The sequence below is a fragment of the Lucilia sericata genome, unplaced genomic scaffold (assembly GCF_015586225.1).
Source record: "Lucilia sericata isolate MDLA Ls3-8-SP2 unplaced genomic scaffold, ASM1558622v1 Contig000389F_arrow, whole genome shotgun sequence".
NCBI lineage: Eukaryota > Metazoa > Arthropoda > Insecta > Diptera > Calliphoridae > Lucilia > Lucilia sericata.
In genome coordinates, this window is record NW_023994407.1 from 119,900 (window position 1) to 143,940 (window position 24,041).

The window sequence follows — 24,041 nt, forward strand, 5'->3', positions numbered from 1 at the left end:
TATATTGGACTGACTGAAAATTTACAATAATATTTATTTTATTTCATTACGATGAGGGTAGCGAAGCACACTGGGTATAGCTAGTAAGAAATAAAATAATACACAGACTAGTAGTCCGTTTAATTGTCCATACAATACTCAATAAACTACGGCTTAATTCATAGACTAGTCAATAATATATAATATTGATTAATATATAGACTAGTCTATACGTTAGTTAGTCCATAGATAAAGCAAATTGGCAAATTTTATTCCATAAAACCAGCCTAATTTTTACTACACCTAGGTCTTCTCCGAACATTTCTCATTTGGCGCAAATTGTATGTATGAGTTAGAGATAAAGAGAGTAAAATGACTCTTTAGATTATAAATAAGAAAAACTAGTCACTAGATTCAATGTTGAAATCAAACAAAAACAATCGCCAGTTTCATCATGTATTAAATAAGCCTCAGTTGTAGTTTAGCTCAAGTACAGTTTGGATCTGAAACTAAGCGAGCAAATACTTAAAAGCTATAGCAATTGTTTTCTTAAGTAGTTATGTACTGATAAATAAAAAATCGAATTTTATTAATAGAAATCTCATTTGTGTAGATTATTATTATTCTACACAAATTCGGAAAAAAATATTAAAAAACTTTGTTTAAATATTTTTATTAATCTTAAATAAAACTAAATCATGGAACGAACAATAAGTTTTTCATTACTATTTTTAAAAATTTTAATATTTGTAAAGGCGAGCGGGTAAGTGCTTTATTAATTTGAATACCTTAAAATAATAGAAATCTCATCGAAGTCTCTCCGTCTATAGCTTAAGTACATCAAATCAGAATTCTCGACCTACAAACTAAATTTTCCCACCAGATTTTATTCCAATATTTATATAAATTTTCTCTTTCAGTTTCTACTCAATTATAGCTCCTGGCACCATACAGCCTCACTATAACTATTCAGTCATTGTAACTCTACATCAAAATTCTGAACCAGCAACAATTAAAGTGGGAATAAAAGGACCATCATATAGTGAAGAAAAAACCATTTATATTGCACCATCCCATACAAAAGTCGTAAACTTCGAAATACCTAAATTACAAACAGGAACATATCATTTAGAATCGGAAGGCATTAAAGGATTAATTTTCAAAAATTGCACTATATTGAATTTTAAAAATAAAGAACCTAAAACTTATATACAAACGGACAAAGCGGTTTACAAGCCCGGTGATTTAGTACAATTTCGTATTATTGTATTAGATGAAAATACAAGACCTGCCCAATTAGAAGAACCTCTAAATTTGGATTTTAAAGATGGTGCCGGCAATTTTGTAAAACAAATCAAAGATGTCAAATTAATCAAAGGTGTTTATAGCGGAGAATTTCAATTATCTGATCAACCAGTTTTGGGCAACTGGCTGATTGAGGTAAGTTTGGATGCTAATAAAAATCATACCAAAACTAGAAAGAAATTTGAAGTGGCCAAATATATGTTGCCAAAATTTAGTCTTGATGTAGAGACAGTTAAAGATATTGCCATTGATGACCCCCTGAAAATTACGATACGTTCCAAGTACACAAATGGCAAATCGGTTAAGGGTAAAGCTACTATTACAATATATACAAAAAATGTCCAAGCTAAAACTGAAAAAATCATCGATATAGATGGTAAAGGTCATATTGAAATCGATCTGAAGAGAGATCTTGATGAAGTATTACCCAATTTTAAGGATCATTTAGATTACCATTACTATGTACCACCAATCGATATACTGGTTGTCATGACGGAAAAATATACAGGACATAAACAAAATAAAACGGTTTCAGTAAATTTACACCCTTTAAGGTACAACATTGAAGTCCCTCAGAGTATTTATGAATACATTGCCAATGAAACATTTCAGTTAAAGGCCTTTATAAACAATGTTGATGGATCACCTGTTCGGAATGGAAAACATATGGCAAAGCTTTCGATAGGGACAAATCGTCGATATTATCCTGAAACAGTCTTTGAATTTACCAGCAAGCCCAATGAATATGGTCTAGCTGTGTTTAATGTGACTATACCTACGGCCGATTACTTCTACAATGTGAAAGTGACTTATGTCGATCAAACAAGGCTTCTAACCAGTTTAATGGGTAGAAAAATAAGGAAGAAAAATAACGACATCTACTCTGGCGATGAAGATGTGGGGTCTTTGAAGTTGATCAAGAGAACAGCAAAGCAATTGATATATTCTTTAGAAATAAATATTTTAGGATAAATTGTATATAACATTTTCCTTGTTTTTTTAGGCTTCGACTTGATAAAGACGTTGTCGTAGATGTAAAATCAAACAAAAATATTTCATACTATGTATGTCTACTCCGTTGTAGCCCGTGGCAACATTATTAAACAGGAACATGTTAAAGTAACAGAAAATTTTAACTCATGTGAAATTAGAATTAAACCTTCCTTTGCAATGGTACCCGTTTCGCATTTATATGTCTATTTTGTACTTGATGGCGATTTAAAGTTTAAAGAAATGACACTTGATTTTCCCAGAGAATTTCAGAATAAGGTACATACATATCCTCATCTTAATATAAGAAAGACTTTAAATTATAATTCGTAAGGTGAATGAAATCTTATTAAAAACCGATGGTTAAGTTGAAAGAAAAGTTTTAATGCAGTTTAAGATGTTTATTAAACAGTTATTATTTGACAAATCAAAAAAAGCTTTTTGAAAAAAGTTTATACTTGGAAATTATACATAATAGATTGGAAAACTTACATTATTGAAAAACCAGTGTTACACAAGTCTTTCTTATATTAGGGTGACGATATGTTTATATCGAATAATATCAAAATTTTAAGAAATAACAATATGTATTCAAATTATAAAGATTGAAATCACTGCTCAGAAAGAAGCTAAACCAAATGAGAAAGTTACTTTGAATATCAAAACAGATCCACATTCATATGTAGGTCTATTGGGTGTGGATCAAAGTGTACTAATGTCAACATCAGACAATGATTTTGATTCGAATAAAATTATTGATGATATAAGTTTATATGATACTCTAACACCTAATATTGGTGGTTATGGAAACTACCCGGGTAGAACATCGGGTTTGATTACCCAAACAAATGCCAATTATCGTTATTATACTGGTAAGTTTTTTAAAAATTTTCTTCTTTAACACTACTTAATGGAGTGTCCCGAGGAACTGCCTTTTCAAGAATATCATGTAGGAATACCTCTCAATCTATACGTAGTAATTAGCACGAGAAAAACAAAATAAATATCGTTTTGGAAAGAGCCTATGTTCTTTACCAGCGATTGAAAATTTTGATCTCAGTACAATATGTTAAAAATTTTTTGAAATCTTTTCTAAATGGGTCTCAAAAATTATGAGGGATGTATTTTTATCTAAAGGCTAGTTATGCTGAATGTCATCGTGTTATTAATGGTTATTAAAGTAAATTCGGACGTTTAAGATCTTTTTAAAGGCGGCTTTGTATGGGGGCTAGTGACAAACGACGGCCGATCATTATAAAAGTCGGCATGGTCATTTATGCCTATCTAAAACTTAGTTGTGCCAATATTAGTATATTTGACGTAGTTATGAGTTAAAAACCCCAAATCAGAAGGACAGATTGTGTGGGGTCTAGGTGAAATAATGGAGTGATTTCAACCATTTTGGACAGCTAGCCAGCCAGCCGGACAGACAGGCGGACATGTCTTAGTCTACTCAGAAGAAGATTCTGAGTCGATCGGTATATTTTAATACCCTCCCCCATTATAGTGATGTAAGGTATAAAAACATAAGGAAGTATAAAACTCAAATTAAAATCCATTTTCAGACTATCCCGGTATACATTATAAACCAATAAATGGAATAGGGTATCCTGACCTTCTATCAGTACTACCAGATTTTCTAGCAGCTGATCTTCCTACTGCATATCGTGTTTCATCCAGTTCCAAAATGAAACCAAAAGAAAAAGTAATTGGAGAAAATTGGATTTTCAATAATTTAAACAAGTACGAAAATTTAAAATCACTTCTAACATTCTCCAATTAAATTATTTATTTAAATTTATGTCAATTTAATTAAAATATAATAATAGTAATAATAATGTAATATTTTTTTTCATAATTTCATCTATTTTAAGCACCGATAAAAATGGCTTGGCTACTTTCACCAAAAACATACCCGATACCATTACTTCTTGGGTAGTGACTGGCTTCTCTTTGAACGATGAAACTGGGTTTGGTATGGTGGCAAATCCTACAAATATTAAAGTATTCCAGCCCTTCTTTATGACCACTATTCCGTAAAGCCTAGTGAAGTTATATCCATACCCGTAGTAGTCTTCAATTATATGGATAAAACCTTAGATGCTGAAGTTACCATGGAAAACACCGATAACGAATATGATTTCATTAAATTATCTAATGGAATTGAGGAATTAGTTTTAGAGGACAAACAACGTGTTAAAAGAGTAAGTGTGCCCTCGAATAGTGGCAAAACTATGTCTTTTATGATACGTCCCAATAAGGTGGAAGAAATTACTTTAAAAATTAAGGCTGTAACACCCTTGGCTGGTGATGCTATACATCAAAAACTTAAGGTAGAACCAGAAGGTGTTACTCAATATGAAAATCAAGCCATTTTTATAACTCCCTCTAAAGAACCCTTTAAGGAAACTCTTAAAACTGCTATACCCAAAGAAGCTGTATTGGATTCTGAATATTTGGAATTTTCTGTGGTTGGTGATATTTTAGGTCCCACTATTAAGAATATTGATAAATTAGTCCGTAAACCTTATGGTTGTGGTGAACAGAATATGGTTAACCTTGTGCCCAATATTTTGGTTTTACACTATTTGGATGCTATTAAACGTGAAATGCCGACTGTGGTTGAAAAAGCTAAAAATTATATGGAAGTTGGTTATCAGCGTGAATTGAACTATAAACATAAAAATGGTGCTTATAGTGCTTTCGGTGAGGGCAGCAGTGAACCGAATAGTTGGCTTACCGCTTACGTGGCTCGTTCCTTTATACAGGCTAAAAAATATATTACTATTGATTCGAATGTCATTGATGAAGCATTACAATATGTGGTATCAAATCAATTGGAGAATGGTCAATTTAAACAGACTGGACGTTTATTCCATCCGGCTCATCAGAATGATGTTGGTTTTACGGCTTTTGCTTTATTGGCCTTTTTGGAAGACATGGTAAGTATTAGTATTTCTTATACTTTTCATATTTCATCTAAAACTTTAATTATTTATCCATTTTTCTTCTAGGACTATTCTAACAAATACAAATCAGAAGTCGAGAAAGGTATTAAGTATTTGGTGGATAATATTGAAAAGGAAAGCGATACCTATGCTCTTGGCCTGGCAATGGTGGTCTTAAAGAAAGTACAACATCCTAGTGCTGACAAGCTAATGGAAAAACTCGAAAAATTAGCTCATGAAGAAAATAGTATTAAATGGTGGACAAAATCGTCTAAGGATCATAACAACGATATTGAAATAACAGCGTACATATTGGAAGCTTATGTATACACTGAACCAGCTGGAAAACTTTTACCCATTATTAAATGGTTGATAGGTAAACGTAATAGTAATGGTGGTTTCGATTCAACACAAGACACCGTTGTGGGTCTACAAGCTCTAATCAAATTTGCTGAAAAGTATATTGCTGGTGGATATGGTAAAATGACGATTAAGTTTGAGGCTCAAGATGAAGAGGGAAAAGAAACCACTAAGGGTAGTTTTTCGGTAGATAAGGAGAATTCCTTGATTTTGCAAACTCATGTGGTAAGTGTAATAAGATTAATTGTAACTTGCTATATAACTTATAAACTTTTCTTGTTCTTCTATAGCTTCCCAAATCCTCCCGTCAAATAACATTGGAAGCCAATGGTGAAGGCTCATCACTGGTACAATTATCTTATCGTTATAATTTAGCCAACAAAGATGACAAACCTAGTTTCAGTATTAAGCACACAATTCAACCAACCGATTATCCCAGTCTATTAAAAATGGATGTTTGCTCTGAGTTTGTTCCCGGCGCCAATAGTGATTTAAAACAATCTAATATGGCCATTATGGAAATATATCTACCATCTGGTTTTACCGCCGATACCGATAAGTTCGATGCCATACGTCAAGCCAAACAAGTACAACGTGTTGAAACCAAGAATTCCGATACAGCTATTATTATATATTTCGATTATCTAACGGCTGGTGAAGAGGTATGCTTCAATGTTAATGCCGAGAAGACTCATGCCGTTGCCAAGCAAAAGTCAGCCGCCATCACCATGTATGATTACTATAATTCGGATCAACGTGCCACTGTTTACTATGAAGTCAAGTCATCGTTGTGTGATATTTGTAAAGAGGGTGAATGTGGCAAAGGCTGTGAAAATAAAGAAGCCAATAAAAAGGCATAAATACTAAAAAATATTAAAGAAATAAATATTAACAATTTATTAACTTAAGTAATATATATAAAATACTAATATGTATGAATATAAATAATTCACAAAGATTAATAAAAACGGTTGAATTAGAAAAAACAAGTTAGAGTGCTATATTCGGCGATACCGAATCTTAAATACCCTCCACCAGCAAGCTACTTTTTATTAAAGCCCATTTAACTATATAATTTTTAGATAACTTGACAAAATTTTTGTTTCCGTATTGAGGGTACTAACATTTATGCATATGTGGAACTAATTTTGATTAGGTTCATGAATTTTTATATTAATAGGCCAATTGCAAACATTTTAATATAATGATTTATCTATACACAAACATACTCATGTCGAATTTTATCTGGATATAATCATTTAATAATGAATTAAGTGGTATTAGTATTAAGTGATTTTCAGAAGTAAAATTGCGTATAACGATTTATATATACAAAATACACATTTATGTCGAATTTTATCCCTATGACTTTGATTATCAATGTGCGTTTAAGTAATTTTCGTAAATGATCCTTATATGGGAGTTGTGACCAATTATGGACCGATCAAGAAAAAATTTCGTATAATGATTCATATGCAAAAAAAAAAATAAAATTTAAGTCGAATATTACTCCAACTGATTTATTAATTAATAAAATATATGCGTTTAAGTGATTTTCGGAAGTGGACCTTATATAGGAGCTATGACCAATTATGGGAATCTCCAGAAAAATTTCGTAGAGTGATTCATATGTATGTACACAAAACATATTTGTGTCGAATTTTATCATGATAGCTTTATTTGACAATGAAATATGTGCGTTTAAGTAATTTTCAGAAGTGGGGCTAATATAGGAGCTACGACTAATAATGGACCGATCCGAAAGGAAATTTGGTAGAATGATTTGTATGTACACAAAACATATTCAGTTCGAATTTCATCACAAAAGCTTTTTTATTATATACAAAAGCTATATAATAACTTCCGTCACAATATCGATATCGTCACAAAATTTTACAAATTAAAATCTTATATCAATAGAATTCATTCAGAGAAAAAATTTTCTGGATCGGTCCACAATTGGTCATAGCTCCCATACAAGGTCCCCTCCCGAAAATCACTTAAACGCGCATAACTCATTACTAAATTAAGATATCCATATACAATTTGGTAAAAGTATTGCCCATATGCATAGAAATATTACTGTGAAAGTTTTTTCTGATCGGTCCATAATTGGTCATAGCTCCCATACAAGGTCCCCTCCCGAAAATCACTTAAACGCGCATAACTTATTACTAAATTAAGCTATCCGTATAAAGTTTGGTACAAGTATTGCTTATATGTACAGAAATATTACTATAAAATTCTTTTACTATCGGTCCATAACTGTTCATATCTCCTATACAAGGTATCTTCCCGAAAATCACTTAAACGCACATAACTCATTACTAAATTCTTTATAAAGTTTGGTACAAGTATTGCTTATATGCACTGTGAAATTATTTTCCTATCGGTCCATAATTGATCATAGCTGCTATACAAGGTACAAGAAATACATTTAAAGGCACAAAACTCATTACCAAATAGTGATACCCATAAAATATTTGGCATAAATACTATTTTTGTAGACATATGTAAATGTTATTTTAAAATTTTTTCATGATCGGTCCATCCTTGGTCATAGCTCCCATACAAGTTTCCTTCCCGAAAATCACTTAAACGCACATAACTCATTATCAAATAATGATATGGATGTCAAACATTTAGCAAAAATATTGCTATTATATACATAAAATACACTATAAAATTGTTTTACGATCGGTCCATATTTGGTCATAGCTTTCATACTAGGTCCCCTCCAGAAAATCACTTAAATTACCAAATAATGATATAGATACAGAATTTTGAAATTTTGTCTTTATATACATAATTAGTCATAGCTCCCATACAAATAAAGCTATTGATACAAAATTTGGCACAAATATTAGTTTTATGTACAAAAATTCTATTTCAAGATTTTTTTACGATCGGTTCATAACATGTGTGCGGTCGGTCCCATACAAGGTTCCCTTCAAAAAATCACTTAAACACACATTACTTATTACTAAATTACGATATAGATACAAAATTTGACTGAAATATATCTTATATGTACAGAAATTTAGCTTAAAGATTTTTTTACGATTGGTCTATATTTGGTCATATCTCCCATACTGCGCCGAAAATCCCTTTAACCGTATTTAACTAGTTGCATTATCAATTTGTGTAGAACAATATCTATATATATAAAAATAAATGTATGTTTGTTTATTTGTTTGTTTGTACCTTATAGGAGGCTAAACTACTGAACCGATCTTCTTGAAATTTTCACTGTGTGTAGGGGTACGACATGTAAAATTTTTAAACTCGTGCCATTTTTTTGTTTTTCACCCAAATACAAAGATTTTTATATTTTGTGAAAGCGCTCGACGAGATCTTGAAAAAACATGCTTGGACATACTACTTATCTCTTATAATATCCGAGTTATAGGCATTTAAAAATTTAGTGATACAAAATTTACCATACCTTGGTCCGCCTTTTTTTGAATACCGGGCGTAATTTTGGACCAAATGGACTCAATTTTTTCTTGTTAGTTAGACAACAAAATTTCCAATAATATACAAAAAATTTCAGATCAATATTGTTTACAGATCCAAAAATATACGTTTTTTAATTTAAAAATTCAAAAAATTTTAGATTTTTGGCGTTTTTTTTTGCCAAAAATGTGTCTTAACTCTTTTATTAATAAAATAAAATTTTTATTAAGAACATATAACAATTTTATAGTTTTCTAAAAGGTATCTTTACGCAGAACGCTTTGGCGTAAAAAACTTGTCCTATTTTTTGAAAATGTTGCCACTGCGTCCTTCCGAATATGACCTATTTTTTATCAAAACTTCAACTTTGGGCGACATGTTCTAAAATCCCAAAGCTGGGATCAGAAAACTGAAAGCAGTTTTGGAAACCTCAATATGTTTTCTATTTACTCCAAAAGTATTTTCCCAGCCCTGAAAGAAATGTGGACCCTATGGGCAAAAAAGTAAAAAATCCCATTTTTGGGATTTTCATTCCTATTTTTGGGAATTGCGGGATGCCCTTTGACCTTTTCAATTTTTTTTTTTACATATTCTTATTTGAAATGACAAATTTAACAAGCGTTGAAAATTTCATTGAGTTTTGTTCATAAATAAAGATTTTGTCATATATTACATATTTGTTTAATTTCTAAAACTATGATTTATATCAAAATTTTAATAGGATCGCAGATAGCTACAACAATTTAGTCCATATTTATCCCTTAATATCATTTTTTAGTTAGATATGGAAATTCTCGACCCTTTACAAAAAATTTCAAGCCAATATCTCAATTACATTCAAAAATATGTTCATTTAAACCTGTGTCCTTTAATTTCATCTTTTTCATATTTTAGTATTAAGTATGACAGAACATACATTTGGTGTTGAATAAAATATTTGGACAATTTTTAAAAATTATTTAGTTAATTATTTTATTAAAGACTATAAAATTGTACACAGAAAAAATTATCAGTAGTTTATTTTCAATTAACATGTTTTTCTCTTTCTTTAGTTTTAATTTAAGCAATTTTTTATTTGTCTTAATTATCTCGTTGTTTAAAACCTAAGTTTACAAATTTGATTAAATTTTTAATTGATTCAATTAGTTTTTTAATTGATTGAAAACAATTTTCTGGCCAACTTTTCTATTTTAGTTTTTTTTTAAATATTTTATTTTGATTTCTTATGCTAACAATGTTTATAATTCCTAAATAGTCAATACGATTTTAGGCATATAATATTCAAGTTTCCTGACAATTTATAAAATACTTTATATGTTCAAATTTGATAATAAAGTGATATTTTTTGTAAATGCTCAACGCATTGTTGAAGGTCAAGCATTCCTTTAACATTGTGAGTAATCAGTTAATAATTTGATTGTTTTAATCATCAACTTAATTGGTTTTTAATACATTTTCTACCAAACAAACTAATTCATTTGATTAATAAATTAATAAAAATTAGAATTTATTTTTATTAAATATTTAATTTATACAATTAATGAATTAATCAAATTTAAATTTTTTCTCAATTATTGATATTAATTGTTCTGATTAATTCGTTATTTGAAAAAAAAAGTATTTTTTAAATTTTTTTACAAATTTGATAATTGATATCATCATTTTGGTGATAGGTGCAAAACTTGCTTGATACAATTATTTTCATAATTGAAACATATTTTTAGTTTTTTCTGAGTATATACAATAAAAAAATTATAATTTTATTATGAGCCACGCACAACAACACCTAAATCACCCCACACAAATTACCTTTCCCGCCCACCGAAATATAAAACACAATTTAATACAATATCATCAGTTAGTATAATAGCTATTTTTATTTGAACTGTTTATCTTAAACATAATACAATTAATTCTTACAACCTACTTATATAGTTAATTCCTAACACTACTTATTTTCTATAAAATAATCTGTCATATCGGTATACATATCCAGAAGGTAATATAAGTCCTTTAAATCTCCCTTGTTTTGAGATGATAGAGTTTCATAACAAATCCATCTTTTTCGCATAGTTTAAAGAACAGGATCAGAAGATAGAAGTAAACTATTAAAAGTATCTTCATTCTGTGATTGCCTGGAGCATTTTCTTGAGCTGAATAGTTGAACATGCTTAAAATCTCGATTCCTCGCTTCCTGGGCTTCTTCTGTTAACTCTCCAAGTGGAAGAATATTCGATTCAATTATTATTTGACCATGACACAATACTTTGTGTACTGTTGGTGTTAGTTCCCTCCATGGATACAGAGATACAAGTAAATTAGAAATTTCAGATGTGTATTCCCCAAATCGATTTTCATTAATTTTATGTTTACTATTCAGTGCCATTAAAATAGTTTTAACTCTTCGAAGCAACTCCTTGTCGATTCCAGTTATTTTTGAAGTAATTTCAAAATCACGAAAAAACCTTCTCGACGTATTACCGTCATTTGTACTACCGCAACTTGAAAGTGGTTTGTCGACGTTTAATCCCATCTGAACTTTAAATTCTTCTTGGATTCTGCTTTTTTCCGTAGCTCTCAGTTCTTTCAATTCTTCATTATTTTTTGTTGATTTTGTAGGATAGTTTGTTTTTTTTTTTCCTGGATCGCCTTGTATGATGGTAATATATTGTGTCCTTTTTCATGCAGAGCTTTCCTTAATATTTGGTACTTATTTCGACTGAGACCCAGTTCCAACATAAGCGCTATTGCTTCCTCTTCAGTAAAATTTGATTATGATGTTGGAGTTGGTATACTTTCCACAATTCGCTTAAGTCGTTTTGGTGATGCATTAGGAAGAATAGTTGCAATATGTACGACATCCATATGTTGGTTTTCCTTTTTCAGCATTTCGTTAAATGTATCAGCAATTTCCTCATTTGAGATTGAAAAAAGTTTTTGTGTGACCCTCTTTTTTTACCTTGAACATAAGTCTTCGTATGACTTGCAAGGCGCTCCTGTTGATGTGTTGTAAGTTGAGATTTCCGTAGTAGTTTCCATCCAACTACAAAATTTTAATCGAAATTTCTTTTGATTTCCATCCACAGACTTACTTTTTACATCAAAAAGTTTTAAAAAGTTTTCAATTTTTGATATGCCTGTTTTGTCTACTTTTCTACTATATGTAGTTTTTATATAATTTGAAATGTCTTCAATTCTTTCTGGCCCTTTTGAAGATATACTAAATAAAACGGAACACAACTCTTCGTACTTTAATGTAATCTTCATTGTAGATTTATTAAGTATGGTACTTAAAATCTGAGAAGTTTACTTATATACCAATTCTTGTCATTTCCGATACAGGTATTCCAAAGTAAAAAATTACGAATTGTCTACCTATTAACATTTAGGACTATATTACTATAACCTGTAATTCAGTCATTGATATTTCTTATTAGTGAATGAATCGAAATTATCATTACCTGTATATTTTTACCTACATGATCATAAACGAAACAGAACGAAATGATCTGTCGAAAAAATTTAGGTAAAAAATAGTTATAAATTTTTGAAAATTTAAGCATAATAGGACCTTTCAATTATAAGGATAAGCAAACAAATAGAAAATAGGTAAATATAAGATTTAAATATGTATGTGCTGTCATACTTAATACTAAAACATGAAAAAGATGAAATTAAAGGACACAGGTTTAAATGAACATATTTTTGAATGTAATTGAGATATTGGCTTGAAATTTTTTGTAAAGGGTCGAGAATTTCCATATCTAACTAAAAAAACTAAGGGATAAATATGGACTAAATTGTTGTAGCTATCTGCGATCCTATTAAAATTTTGATATAAATCATAGTTTTAGAAATTAAACAAATATGTAATATATGACAAAATCTTTATTTATGAACAAAACTCAATGAAATTTTCAACGCTTGTTAAATTTGTCATTTCAAATAAGAATATGTAAAAAAAAAAAATTGAAAAGGTCAAAGGGCATCCCGCAATTCCCAAAAATAGGAATGAAAATCCCAAAAATGGGATTTTTTACTTTTTTGCCCATAGGGTCCACATTTCTTTCAGGGCTGGGAAAATACTTTTGGAGTAAATAGAAAACATATTGAGGTTTCCAAAACTGCTTTGGGATTTTAGAACATGTCGCCCAAAGTTGAAGTTTTGATAAAAAATAGGTCATATTCGGAAGGACGCAGTGGCAACATTTTCAAAAGATACCTTTTAGAAAACTATAAAATTGTTATATGTTCTTAATAAAAATTTTATTTTATTAATAAAAGAGTTAAGACACATTTTTGGCAAAAAAAACGCCAAAAATCTAAAATTTTTTGAATTTTTAAATTAAAAAACGTATATTTTTGGATCTGTAAACAATATTGATCTGAAATTTTTTGTATATTATTGGAAATTTTGTTGTCTAACTAACAAGAAAAAATTGAGTCCATTTGGTCCAAAATTACGCCCGGTATTCAAAAAAAGGCGGACCAAGGTATGGTAAATTTTGTATCACTAAATTTTTAAATGCCTATAACTCGGATATTATAAGAGATAAGTAGTATGTCCAAGCATGTTTTTTCAAGATCTCGTCGAGCGCTTTCACAAAATATAAAAATCTTTGTATTTGGGTGAAAAACAAAAAAATGGCACGAGTTTAAAAATTTTACATGTCGTATGTACCCTACTTTGAGCCGCCACAGCGTCGTCCCTGGGGCATCTGCAGGGTTCATCTTCCAAACTTAAACTCGAATACTCCTTGGCTACGCTCACGCCAAATTTTATCCCGATCGGATCAGCCGTTTAGAAATGCCAGATTTATTTCCAAAAAATTTCCATTCTGCCCCACTGTGGGATGGGGGTTACCCCTTAAATAACTTATCAAATACTTTACTAATAACAAGGTGTGACAAAATTACAAAAAATCAATACACTAATCGCCACACCTAGTGAAGTTGGTAGGTTTAGTAGAGTAGATTACAGTACAATTTTTAGAATCTTCAATATACCCTAAAAATCGGAAGATATTGGAAAAAACACTTTTTGTTGACTAGACAGACCAAAAAAATTATATCTCAAAATTTTCCTTACCGATTTAATATTTTTCAACTGTTTTGAAAAGAGTTTCCTTTCTTTTTTGATGGTGGGTATAAAAATGGCTAGTTTATTTCAATACTCACGTCACGAGTTTTGAATCTTAAGGATATAATTGTTTCCAAGCACAGTCCAAAAATAATACAGCGACGTTGTTCTGATGGCCAATTAATAGCGCTGAATTTCATGAAATTATGTGATCGAGTATTTGGTTTGAAATAACTTCATTGTGACATGTTGAAACCCCTTTTAGAAACCCCTGTACCTTCTTTAAAAATATATACACATCTTCCAAAATACATAATTAATTTTTTTTTCCATTTATTAGATCACTTTCTTTTTGGGCCAAAATTACAATATTTTTTCCCAAAATATTATTGATATTCTCTTTTCTCCAGATGAACACGCGGCTCTTCTACTAATTTCAAAGATATGTGATTCTCACAAACTAGATCTTCATACTTAAAATCTGTTGTAAATTTGTACGTTTTTATAAGTTTTGCCAATGAAATTTTAAAAAATAGTTCAGCATATCTCTTACCTAAATTATAAAGAAAAAACATATTTTGATATTAATGCTTCAATATTTATTATGTCCCGTACTCGTTTGGGTTGCAAGTTTATATAATAAGACGTTGTTTTTCTGATTACTTCTGACTAAAATCTGCAAAACTGACGAGTGCGGGAACTGCCATATTATGAAGATTTACACAAATATACACCATTTACATATATATTTCGGAACATTCTGAAATATACATTCTTACAAAATGTATCATTTTTATCTACTTACCAATGCAAGACCTTTGACCTTTGGTAAACGGTATATATGCAAACGGGTGCCTTTCAGCAACATTTGAAGGTAGAAAGTTGTCAGGATTAAAAGCGTTTGCATTGGGACCATACAGATGTTTACTGCGGTGCAAAGTATAGAGGTCCATACAAATCATTATACCAACCGGTAATTTCAAGCCATTGCTGAGGATAACATTCTCCTTGGTAACTTTTCGAAACACCATTGGTATTGGGGGAAATAGTCGCATTGTCTCTTTGAAAATCATATCTACATAAGTCGCGTGCTCCATCAATTCTAATGTAATATCGTTTTCATTATCCGGTAATAGACTTGCTACCTCCTCATATGCACGTTCCTGATAATGCGGATGCATAGCCAGCAATGCGATAACCAAATACAATGTAGAAGATGTAGTCTCAAAGGCCTTTAAAAATAATTCATTCAGAGTTATTTTCCTTGAGCTAAAACTATATTAAAACCTACCCCGAAAAAGATATGCATCATTTGGCTTTCAATTTCGTCCAATCGTAAAATGTTATGTTGAACTCCCATAAAAGCATAATCTAAAACGCTATTAACTTCGGGCAAATAACTGGGATCTTTTGTATCATTTCTACGGATAATATCCACTGATTCGCTGATAAGTCTTTGAAACATCACAAAACCATCTTTAGCAGTCTTATAAACATAATTCTCTGCCAGTTTGTATATCCATTTAATCGCCATTATTTGACTAAGGCAGACATCCGCTAAAAACTCTAAGAATCTAAAACAGAATCAGTTTATAGGATTAGGTACAGTTTCAGGTTTAGTTTAGTTAACTTACGCGTGAGCATGTTCTGCCATAATAAAAGAATTAAATTCCGTCTGTTCCAAATTTCTTTTAAGTGTTGTTTCTAAGGAGAATTTTATTTTTTAAGCGAATAAAAATTGATAAAAATCATCTGTACTATATTCAGAATAACTTACTGGAAGCAATTCTCATGGTAAATGCACGAAATATTACCAACATATCAACGTCAACTCCTTTTTCTTGACTTTTCTCTATGTGCTCTATTACATTGTTAATCTCTTTGTGAAAAAGGGAGAAAAATGATTTTAAAGTTGTAGGTGAAAAGGCCTTATTCAGTACTTTACGATGTCTACTCCAATCAGGATCTGTAAATTGTAATTTAGGAACATTTTTAATCATAATAATTTCAGATAATGTTAGAATTCCCAGTTCTATTACCATTTTGAGTTATTAAACCATCACCGGCTATTGTAGTAATTCCTTTATATAAGATTGGTTTATCAATGCAGTTTTTAGATGTTAAAATATCCTTTATGACCTCTGGATCAGTACAGAGAAAAATCGGCCATATTCCTATCCATATTACACAGTTTGGACCATATTTATTGGCATAGTTATAAAAGTATAAAAGACCCTCTGTAAGAAATTTACAAATTATTATTAATTATGTTATTTTTTAACAAATGTCGTGACATTATAGTCAGGTTTGCTCGGGCTTATGATGCCCTACACAAATGATTTTCTGAAAACTTATGTTTTAGAGTCATCGCAAAGGCGTCGTTATGATTTTTTTCAAGGAGAAGTGATTTTGTAATGCCATTTTTAATGCGTGGTGGCAGTGTAATATCTGAAAATAATTAACTTATGCTTGCAAAATCGCTCTACCTTCTTTCTTCCTTGTATCCTTGTACAGGCGGACATGGCAAGATCGTCCTATATATATAATGCGGATAACTTGCTTAAAAAAGCACGTATAGCAACGAAATTCGACATAAACAAGTTTTATGGGAACCGGGGCCTCCGGTAGGTTAGTGGTTAGTGTTCTAGTCTGGTAGACCGGAGGTGGTGGGTTCTATTCCCACCTGAGGCACTGGTAAAGGAGCGCACAACAGGCTCGGTAGAGGCCTGTGTGTATTTCTTCGGATTTGATGTATATACATCCTCCTTTCAAACTAACTAACTATGAGAATCGGCCGATAATTGACCCTACCCCCCATATAATGATCTATTTATATACGATATTCAAATTTAGAATAAATGAGTAAATTGTGGAAATAAGTAACAAAAGAATCAATTCTTATAGTATAGGACCACTTTCCGAAATTCACTTGAAATATATAGCACAATGTTTGATGGTGGGTATATAAGATTCGGTATAGCCGAATAAACCGCTATTGTTTGTTTTTATTAAAATAATTGAGTATCCGTAAAAAAAATGTTTTTTTTCCCAAAAAACATTTTAAAATCTAGCGCAAAATTCCCGTCTTAAGATCACAATTCAAATATTATTCATATACATATACTCAGTAGTGTCCCACAATACATTCTCGGAAATCTGATACAATTTCTTGATGATCCGATACCAATGAAATACAAAATCAAATGTGAGTATCGGGCCCTCAATGCTATCCGATATAGGCTATAGTCCTTCAGGATCTATTATACTTTTTTACATGTTTTCTTTACTTTTCACTTCAATCGTTACCTTTTCTCGTTAAAAATGTGCCAAAACCACGCCACGTATGTAGTCTATTCGAGTTTACTGTATGGGCTAGTCTTATAAATGCTCTGATATACCAAAGATATATGATCCAACCACACAAGATAAATCCAACCGCATATATAAATAAATCCATTTCAAACAAATTATAACACGAATTGTAACTAACTGAGCTTATGTTGCGCTTTAGACTTTCTTTTATATACTTGAAATTTACATACATCTATTAGACTTGAGAAGGTACTCTAGATGGAATTTAAATTTTAATTCATACAAAATCTTTACTAGCTACAAAAATATATTCCATTGATTACAGATAAAACAAGTAAGAGTGTTATATTCGGCTGTGCCGAATCTCATATATCCACCATCAAACCGTATGCCGTAAAAGGAATGCTCCCCTATAAACATCAGGGTGATGTTTGGAATATGGCTTAAGTCAACTATGGACCGAGCTCTTTTGAACTAACAAAATATTAATTTTTAAAAACTAAATATTTTATTTCAATTCAATTTCAAGTCAATTATGAACCGATACTCAAAAAATTTTGTACATAGATTTCGTTTGTATAGAACTTGTTTATGCAAAATTTCAGCGCTATACTCGTATTTTAAATAAGTAACACTCGTATTTTATTAACCAAAACTCTTTCCTGAAGGGAACCTTTTATAGGGGCTAGGGTCAGTTATAAATCAGTCCTCATTAAATTCGGAATGAAGAATTATGTTCCTAAGTATAAACTTTTTTATGTCGATTTTAATCGCTGTACTTGTAATTATCTGAGTTTTCTTCATCAAATTTTCTAAAGAGGATCTCTTATGTGGTGTATGGTCAATTGTTGACCTATCCTCATAACTTTTTGTAGACCGATTTTGGTTCATATCAAAACTTGTTTACATTGAATATCATCGCTGTACTCGCATTTTTATGCCAGCAATTAGCGTTCATGTAATTTTATAAAGGGGCTTATATGAAACTTATTTATGTCGAATTTCATCGCTATACTTGTATTTCTAAAGCAGTTATGACGTTAAAGCTGTTTTTTGGATGTCCACTTGTATGGGGGCTATTCAAAAAAGTGGACCGATATTGCCCATTTTCAATACCAAACAAACCTTAACAATAGATAATATTTATGCAAAATTTCAACTGTCTAGCTCCTCTCGTGTGGTCCCTATTGTGATTTCAACAGACAGACGGACGGACATGGCTAGATCGTCTTAGAATTTAATAAGGACCCGGAATATATGTATATACTTTTATGGGTCTATGACCAATATTTCGATGTGTTACAAACGGAATGACAAAATCAATATATCCCCATCTTTTTCGATGGTGGGTATAAAAATAAAACCATTTAATGTAATGCTTATTGGTACCACAAGAGCTCTTCTGATCGATATGATTGAAAGAAATACAATTAGTTCACTTTAAGCTGTTTGGGTTCCTTCCTTAAGGTGCAATATAATTAAGTCCAATTTATTTTAAATAATTAATAATGACACATTAGTTAATAATTATACCTATGTATATCAACTTATTTACATACAAAAAAGTATAAATTTACCTTAACACAATTACATTTCAATTTACAAAAATTATGCTCAAATGTATTAAAAGTAATTAATAACTGGCTAGTTATGAATCCAATTAAGACAATGTATGTGAATTCTCAATATATATTAAAATTGGACAAGTTAGAGCGCTACATTCGGCTGAGCCGAATCTTTTATATTAATACTTTTTTAATTGATCAAATATTTGCAGAAATACGTTTTCTCATGTCTTAAATAGAAAACCCCCAAGATTTAAACTAGTGTTTATAAAAAACCGACTTTTGGAAAGACCGGTTTTTCGGTTAACCGAAAATTGACCATTTCTAGAAAACCGGTTTGTCGGTTAACCGAGTATAAAAAAACCGGTTAGCCGAAATATTTGGAAATCTTATATATATTATGAATTACTTAATAAGATATTTGCACTTTTTAGTATAGATATGTACATTAATATATCATAAGAAAACAAACTTATACAGATCTGAAGATATTATTGATTCGTTAGGTAGTTAGGAAGTTGCCATAGGAGGGATAAATTGACCTTTGATAAATAATGCATCTATATCAATGTCCAGGACTATCAAGTATAAATAGTGTTCAGGCTCGCGACGATTTATCGGGAACGGAAGTAGACGACGACTGTCTCGACATAGACATTGAGCCGCTGCTTTAATTGTAACCTCCCTCCGCTTGCTACGTCTTTGGTTGTTTAAATTAGTGTGAATGACGCTTAGGAATATTGACAGGTGTCATTCTGACTTCCTGTCAATCAACAGTTTCTGAAAAACCCCAGCAGCATAAATTCTCGGACAGCAGCAACAACCCTTATGTTTCGATAAATAAAGTACGTTTTGAGAACGTTTGAGAAACTTCTCGATTTTTATTATACTCACGCAGTAAACAAGTAAGTGCATCCTGCATTTTATCATCAAAGTTATTTATTCGTCTTAATAAATAACAAATTTCTTCATATAATGGTTGGAATTTGTTTAAATAGTTAATTTTTAATTGGTTTAAATGCCAACTTTTTACTAATTTCCTGATTGTCTGAAATTGTAAATCTTCATTTTATATACATAATATATGTTTAACATTTCCTAACATTTGTTTAACAATCTTAGGCCTGTTTTCATATGCACAAACGGAAAATAATGTTTAGAATTATCCATCCAAAATTTTTAAAAATCACAATTAAAAATCAAAGAAAACATACAATTTTGTAGTAAAAATTAGATTTTTTTGAAACCGATTAACCGAGACTTAAAAACCAAATAACCCGGTAAACCGAAAACCAATGTTTTAAAATTTTGTATCGATAGCTTTATTTGGTAATGAGTAATGTGCGTTTACGAGATTTTCGTAAGAGGACCTTGTATGGGAGCTATGACCAATTATGGTCCGATCGTACAAAAATTTCACAGAACATTATTAATATATATAAAGACAAAATTTTGGCTAAATTCTGTATCTATATCATTATTTGGTAATGAATATTGTGCATTTAAGTGATTTTGTGGAGGGGACCTTGCATGGGAGCTATGACCAAATATGGACCGCTAGTGAAAAAATTTTATAGTGTCATTTCTGTATATAAGAGCAAAATTTGTGCTAACTGTATGGATATCATAATTTAGTAATGAGTTATGTGTGTTTAAGTAATTTTCAAGAGGGGATCTTGTAAGGGAGCTGTGACCAATTATGGACCGATCGGAAACAAATTTCACAGTAATATTTCTGTATACAAGAGCAATACTTCGGATATCTTAATTTAGTAATGAGTTATGTGCGTTTAAGTGATTTTCGGGAGGGGATCTTGTATGGGAGCTTTGACCAAATATGGACCGATCGGAAAAAAATTTCACAGAAATATTTCTGTATATAAGAGAAATAATACTTGTACCAAATTGTATATGGATATCTTAATTTGGTAATGAGTTATGTGCGTTTAAGTGATTTTCGGGAGGGGATCTCGTATTGGATCTATGTCCAATTATGGGCCGATCCAGTATATTTTTTCTCTGAAAGAGTTCTATTGACATAAGATTTTCATTTGTAACAATTTGTGAAGAAATCAATATTCTGACAGTAGTTATTAGCAATAAACACATTTTCCGGGAATATGTACTTTTGTATGGGAGGTATATGAAATTGTGGACCGATTCCGGCAATTTTCAATAGAATTCAAGCTCTCGGGTATATATAAGTTTGTCGTTCCGTGTGTAACACCAAGAAATATTCATCTAAGACCCAACAAAGTATATACATATATTCTGGGTCCCTATGAAATTCTAAGTCGATTTAGCTATGTATGTCCGTCTGTCTGTGTAAAACACGCTCACGTTAAAACTAAGCAAAGGAACTCATCCAAATTCATAAAAAATATTAATTATTATCCTAAGCAGTTCGGTATTGAAAATCAGCAAAATCGATGCACAGCGTAAAAAGTTATGAGTAAAAATTTTAGACTACCTCGAAAAAAATTTCGTTTTTTTTCCTAATTCTTTTGAAGTTTTCTCAGAAACTACCAAAGATATTTCGATGAATTTTGTCAAACATTATTTTTTCGAGGCAGTGATCAATTATGTTCAAAATCTTTACAGTCGATCCATACAAAGGTATATATTCCCGGAAATTAGTTTATCGTTAATAACTCCCTCCAATATATCGGTATCAACACAAAATTTTGTACATGCAAATATAATATGAACAGAAATCATTCTATCAACGTAGACTCAGTCGGTCCACAATTAGGACCACTTCGGAAAATTACCTAAACGTACATATTTCATTTATAAATAAAGCTATTGTGATAAAATTCGACACAAATGTGTCTTGTGTACATACAAATCATTCTACAACATTTTTTACGGATCGGTCCATTATTGGTCATAGCTCCAATATAAGGACCACTTCCGAAAATCACTTAATTCATTGTCAAATAAAGTTATCATGATAAAATTCGACACAAATATGTTTTGTCTTTATGTGAATCACTCTACGAAATTTTTCCGGATAGGCTCCCATATAAATCATTCTACCAAATTTTTTCTGGATCGATCCATATTTGGTAATATCTCCTATATAAAGTAAACTTCAAAAAATCACTTAAACGCACATATTTCATTACCAAATTAAGATATTTTGATAAAATACGACACAAATGTGTTTTGTGTACATATGAATCAACACATATACGAAATTTTTACGGATAGGTCCGTTATTGGTCATAGCTCCTATGATAATCACATAAACGCACATATTTCAATAATTAATAAATCTATTGGAGTAAAATTCGATTTGATTTTTTTTTTTTGCATATATGTAAATCATTATACGAAATTTTTTCCTTATCGGTTGATAATTGGTCACAACTCCCATATAAGAACCATTTCCGAAAATACTTACAATGCATATTGACAATCAAAGTTATTGGGATAAAATTCACATTTATGTCGAATGTATTTTGTATATATAAATCATTCTACGGAATTTTTTTCGGGATCGGTCCATAAGTTGTTTTAGCTCCCATACAAGGTTTACTTCTGAAAATCACTTAATACCACTTAATTCGTTATGAATATGTTCTGTGTATAGATAAATCATTCTATTAAAATGTTTTCGAACTGGCCTATTAATATAAATTTTTCTGGACCTAATTAAAATTAGATTGACATATGCATATACATATTTTAGTACCCTCAATGGGGAAACAAAAATTTTGCCAAGTTATCTAAAAATTAGATAGTAAAATGGGTTTTAATAAAAAGTAGCTTGCTGGTGGAGGGTATTTAATATTCGGCATAGCCGAATATGGCACTCTAACTTGTTTATACCTCATTGTTATAATAAACATTGATACTAATTACTTGGTGATATCAATATGTATTCCAAAAAAATTTCAATCTCAATTACACTAAAAACGTTTAAAGATCAATGATAAATCGTTAACATAATTAAAAGTTCTAGAACGACACAATTAATCAAAATAAGTAACTTGTTAAATTGTTTAATCGCAAACTAATTGAATACAGCCAACTGTGCGCACACGCTGCTGCAATAACTACGTTGACCCATGAGGACACAGAGCTCTAGCTTTCTAGTGCGTGTATTCACTGGACCAACATTCTTGAGCTTTAGAATTACAGATGTCTAGGATCTGTTTTTTATTTACAGGCAGTGAAAATCCACAGAACTGATCTATTGCCAGTTCACTTAAACATAACTGAATTAAAAAGTTTAATGTTTGACTTAAACAATTTGTGTAAGAGCCAAAATCTCTCTATGTAACTTTTCAATGATCGGTCTATAATTAGCCCTTCTTTTCTACTTACCTTAAGGCTACCCATAATTAAGCCGAAAGTTCTTTCAATATACGCGACATGATACCTCTAACGTATACCTCTGATCGGCCAAGTGTACTAATGTACTAGGTCAAAAGGAGTATAAAAATTTCTATATTTAGGGGTCCGCGAAATCAAATGAAGGGGTCTGTGAAGCTAAAACCCGAATTTTTGTCTAAAATCTGACAAAAAACGAGGAAATGGTATCGGAAATGGAATCCTATTTTCGGGACTTCTTGTCGAAACCCTTGTAAGCCCATGAAGTTCAAGCTCAATACCTAAAATCGCCAACACTTTCTCTTCGCTCATGTAAATTTCATTCAAATCGATCAACCCTTTTTGATTTACAGATTTATATCCCTCTTAATTTCTTTTCTATACCACTGTGCAGCATCTAGTGTGATTATCAGTACATCTAACATTGTTTAAAATAAAAAAAAAAACTCTAAAAGCTGGGATTCACTTTTTTAATAAATCGGAAACTGAAATGTATATGTATGTACTTATCTTTAATTATTCTCAACACCACTAATAAAAAAGCCGGCTATAAGAGAATTTTGAAAAGTCTCTCTGTAAATTCGAGAGAGAAACTAGGTACTAACATATAAACAGAATAGGATCGATTAGCGTCATACGTATAGTTATAATTTAAGTCTATATATTCGGAACTTCAAAGTCTAGTAATTTAATTTCGTGGGAAAGATG

The 24,041-nt window shown here is 30.9% G+C and overlaps 3 protein-coding genes across 3 annotated transcripts; 1 reads left to right on the plus strand and 2 right to left on the minus strand.

Annotated features, from left to right (window-relative positions):
- Positions 1-445: 445 nt before the first annotated feature.
- Positions 446-6,573, plus strand: LOC119604398 (alpha-2-macroglobulin-like). Its single transcript, XM_037956962.1, is given in 10 exon segments — positions 446-742; positions 900-2,216; positions 2,288-2,345; positions 2,347-2,553; positions 2,879-3,146; positions 3,840-4,017; positions 4,149-4,300; positions 4,303-5,216; positions 5,289-5,807; positions 5,873-6,573. Coding segments are annotated over 10 exon segments (4,248 nt in total). The 5' UTR covers positions 446-677; the 3' UTR covers positions 6,443-6,573.
- A 7,879-nt stretch (positions 6,574-14,452) lies between these two features.
- Positions 14,453-15,159, minus strand: LOC119604405 (probable cytochrome P450 313a4). Its single transcript, XM_037956986.1, has 2 exons — positions 14,924-15,159; positions 14,453-14,671 (listed from the first exon to the last, which is right to left on the minus strand). Exons 1-2 carry the CDS (start codon positions 15,147-15,149, stop codon positions 14,505-14,507), a joined length of 393 nt encoding a protein of 130 aa, XP_037812914.1. The 5' UTR covers positions 15,150-15,159; the 3' UTR covers positions 14,453-14,504.
- On the minus strand, positions 15,159-17,593 carry LOC119604393 (probable cytochrome P450 313a4; the record flags this gene model as incomplete). Its single annotated transcript, XM_037956958.1, has 6 exons — positions 17,425-17,593; positions 16,158-16,355; positions 15,896-16,084; positions 15,753-15,822; positions 15,410-15,692; positions 15,159-15,350 (listed from the first exon to the last, which is right to left on the minus strand). Coding segments are annotated over exons 1-6 (1,083 nt in total), but the record flags the coding sequence as incomplete, so codon positions are not given.
- Positions 17,594-24,041: the final 6,448 nt, after the last annotated feature.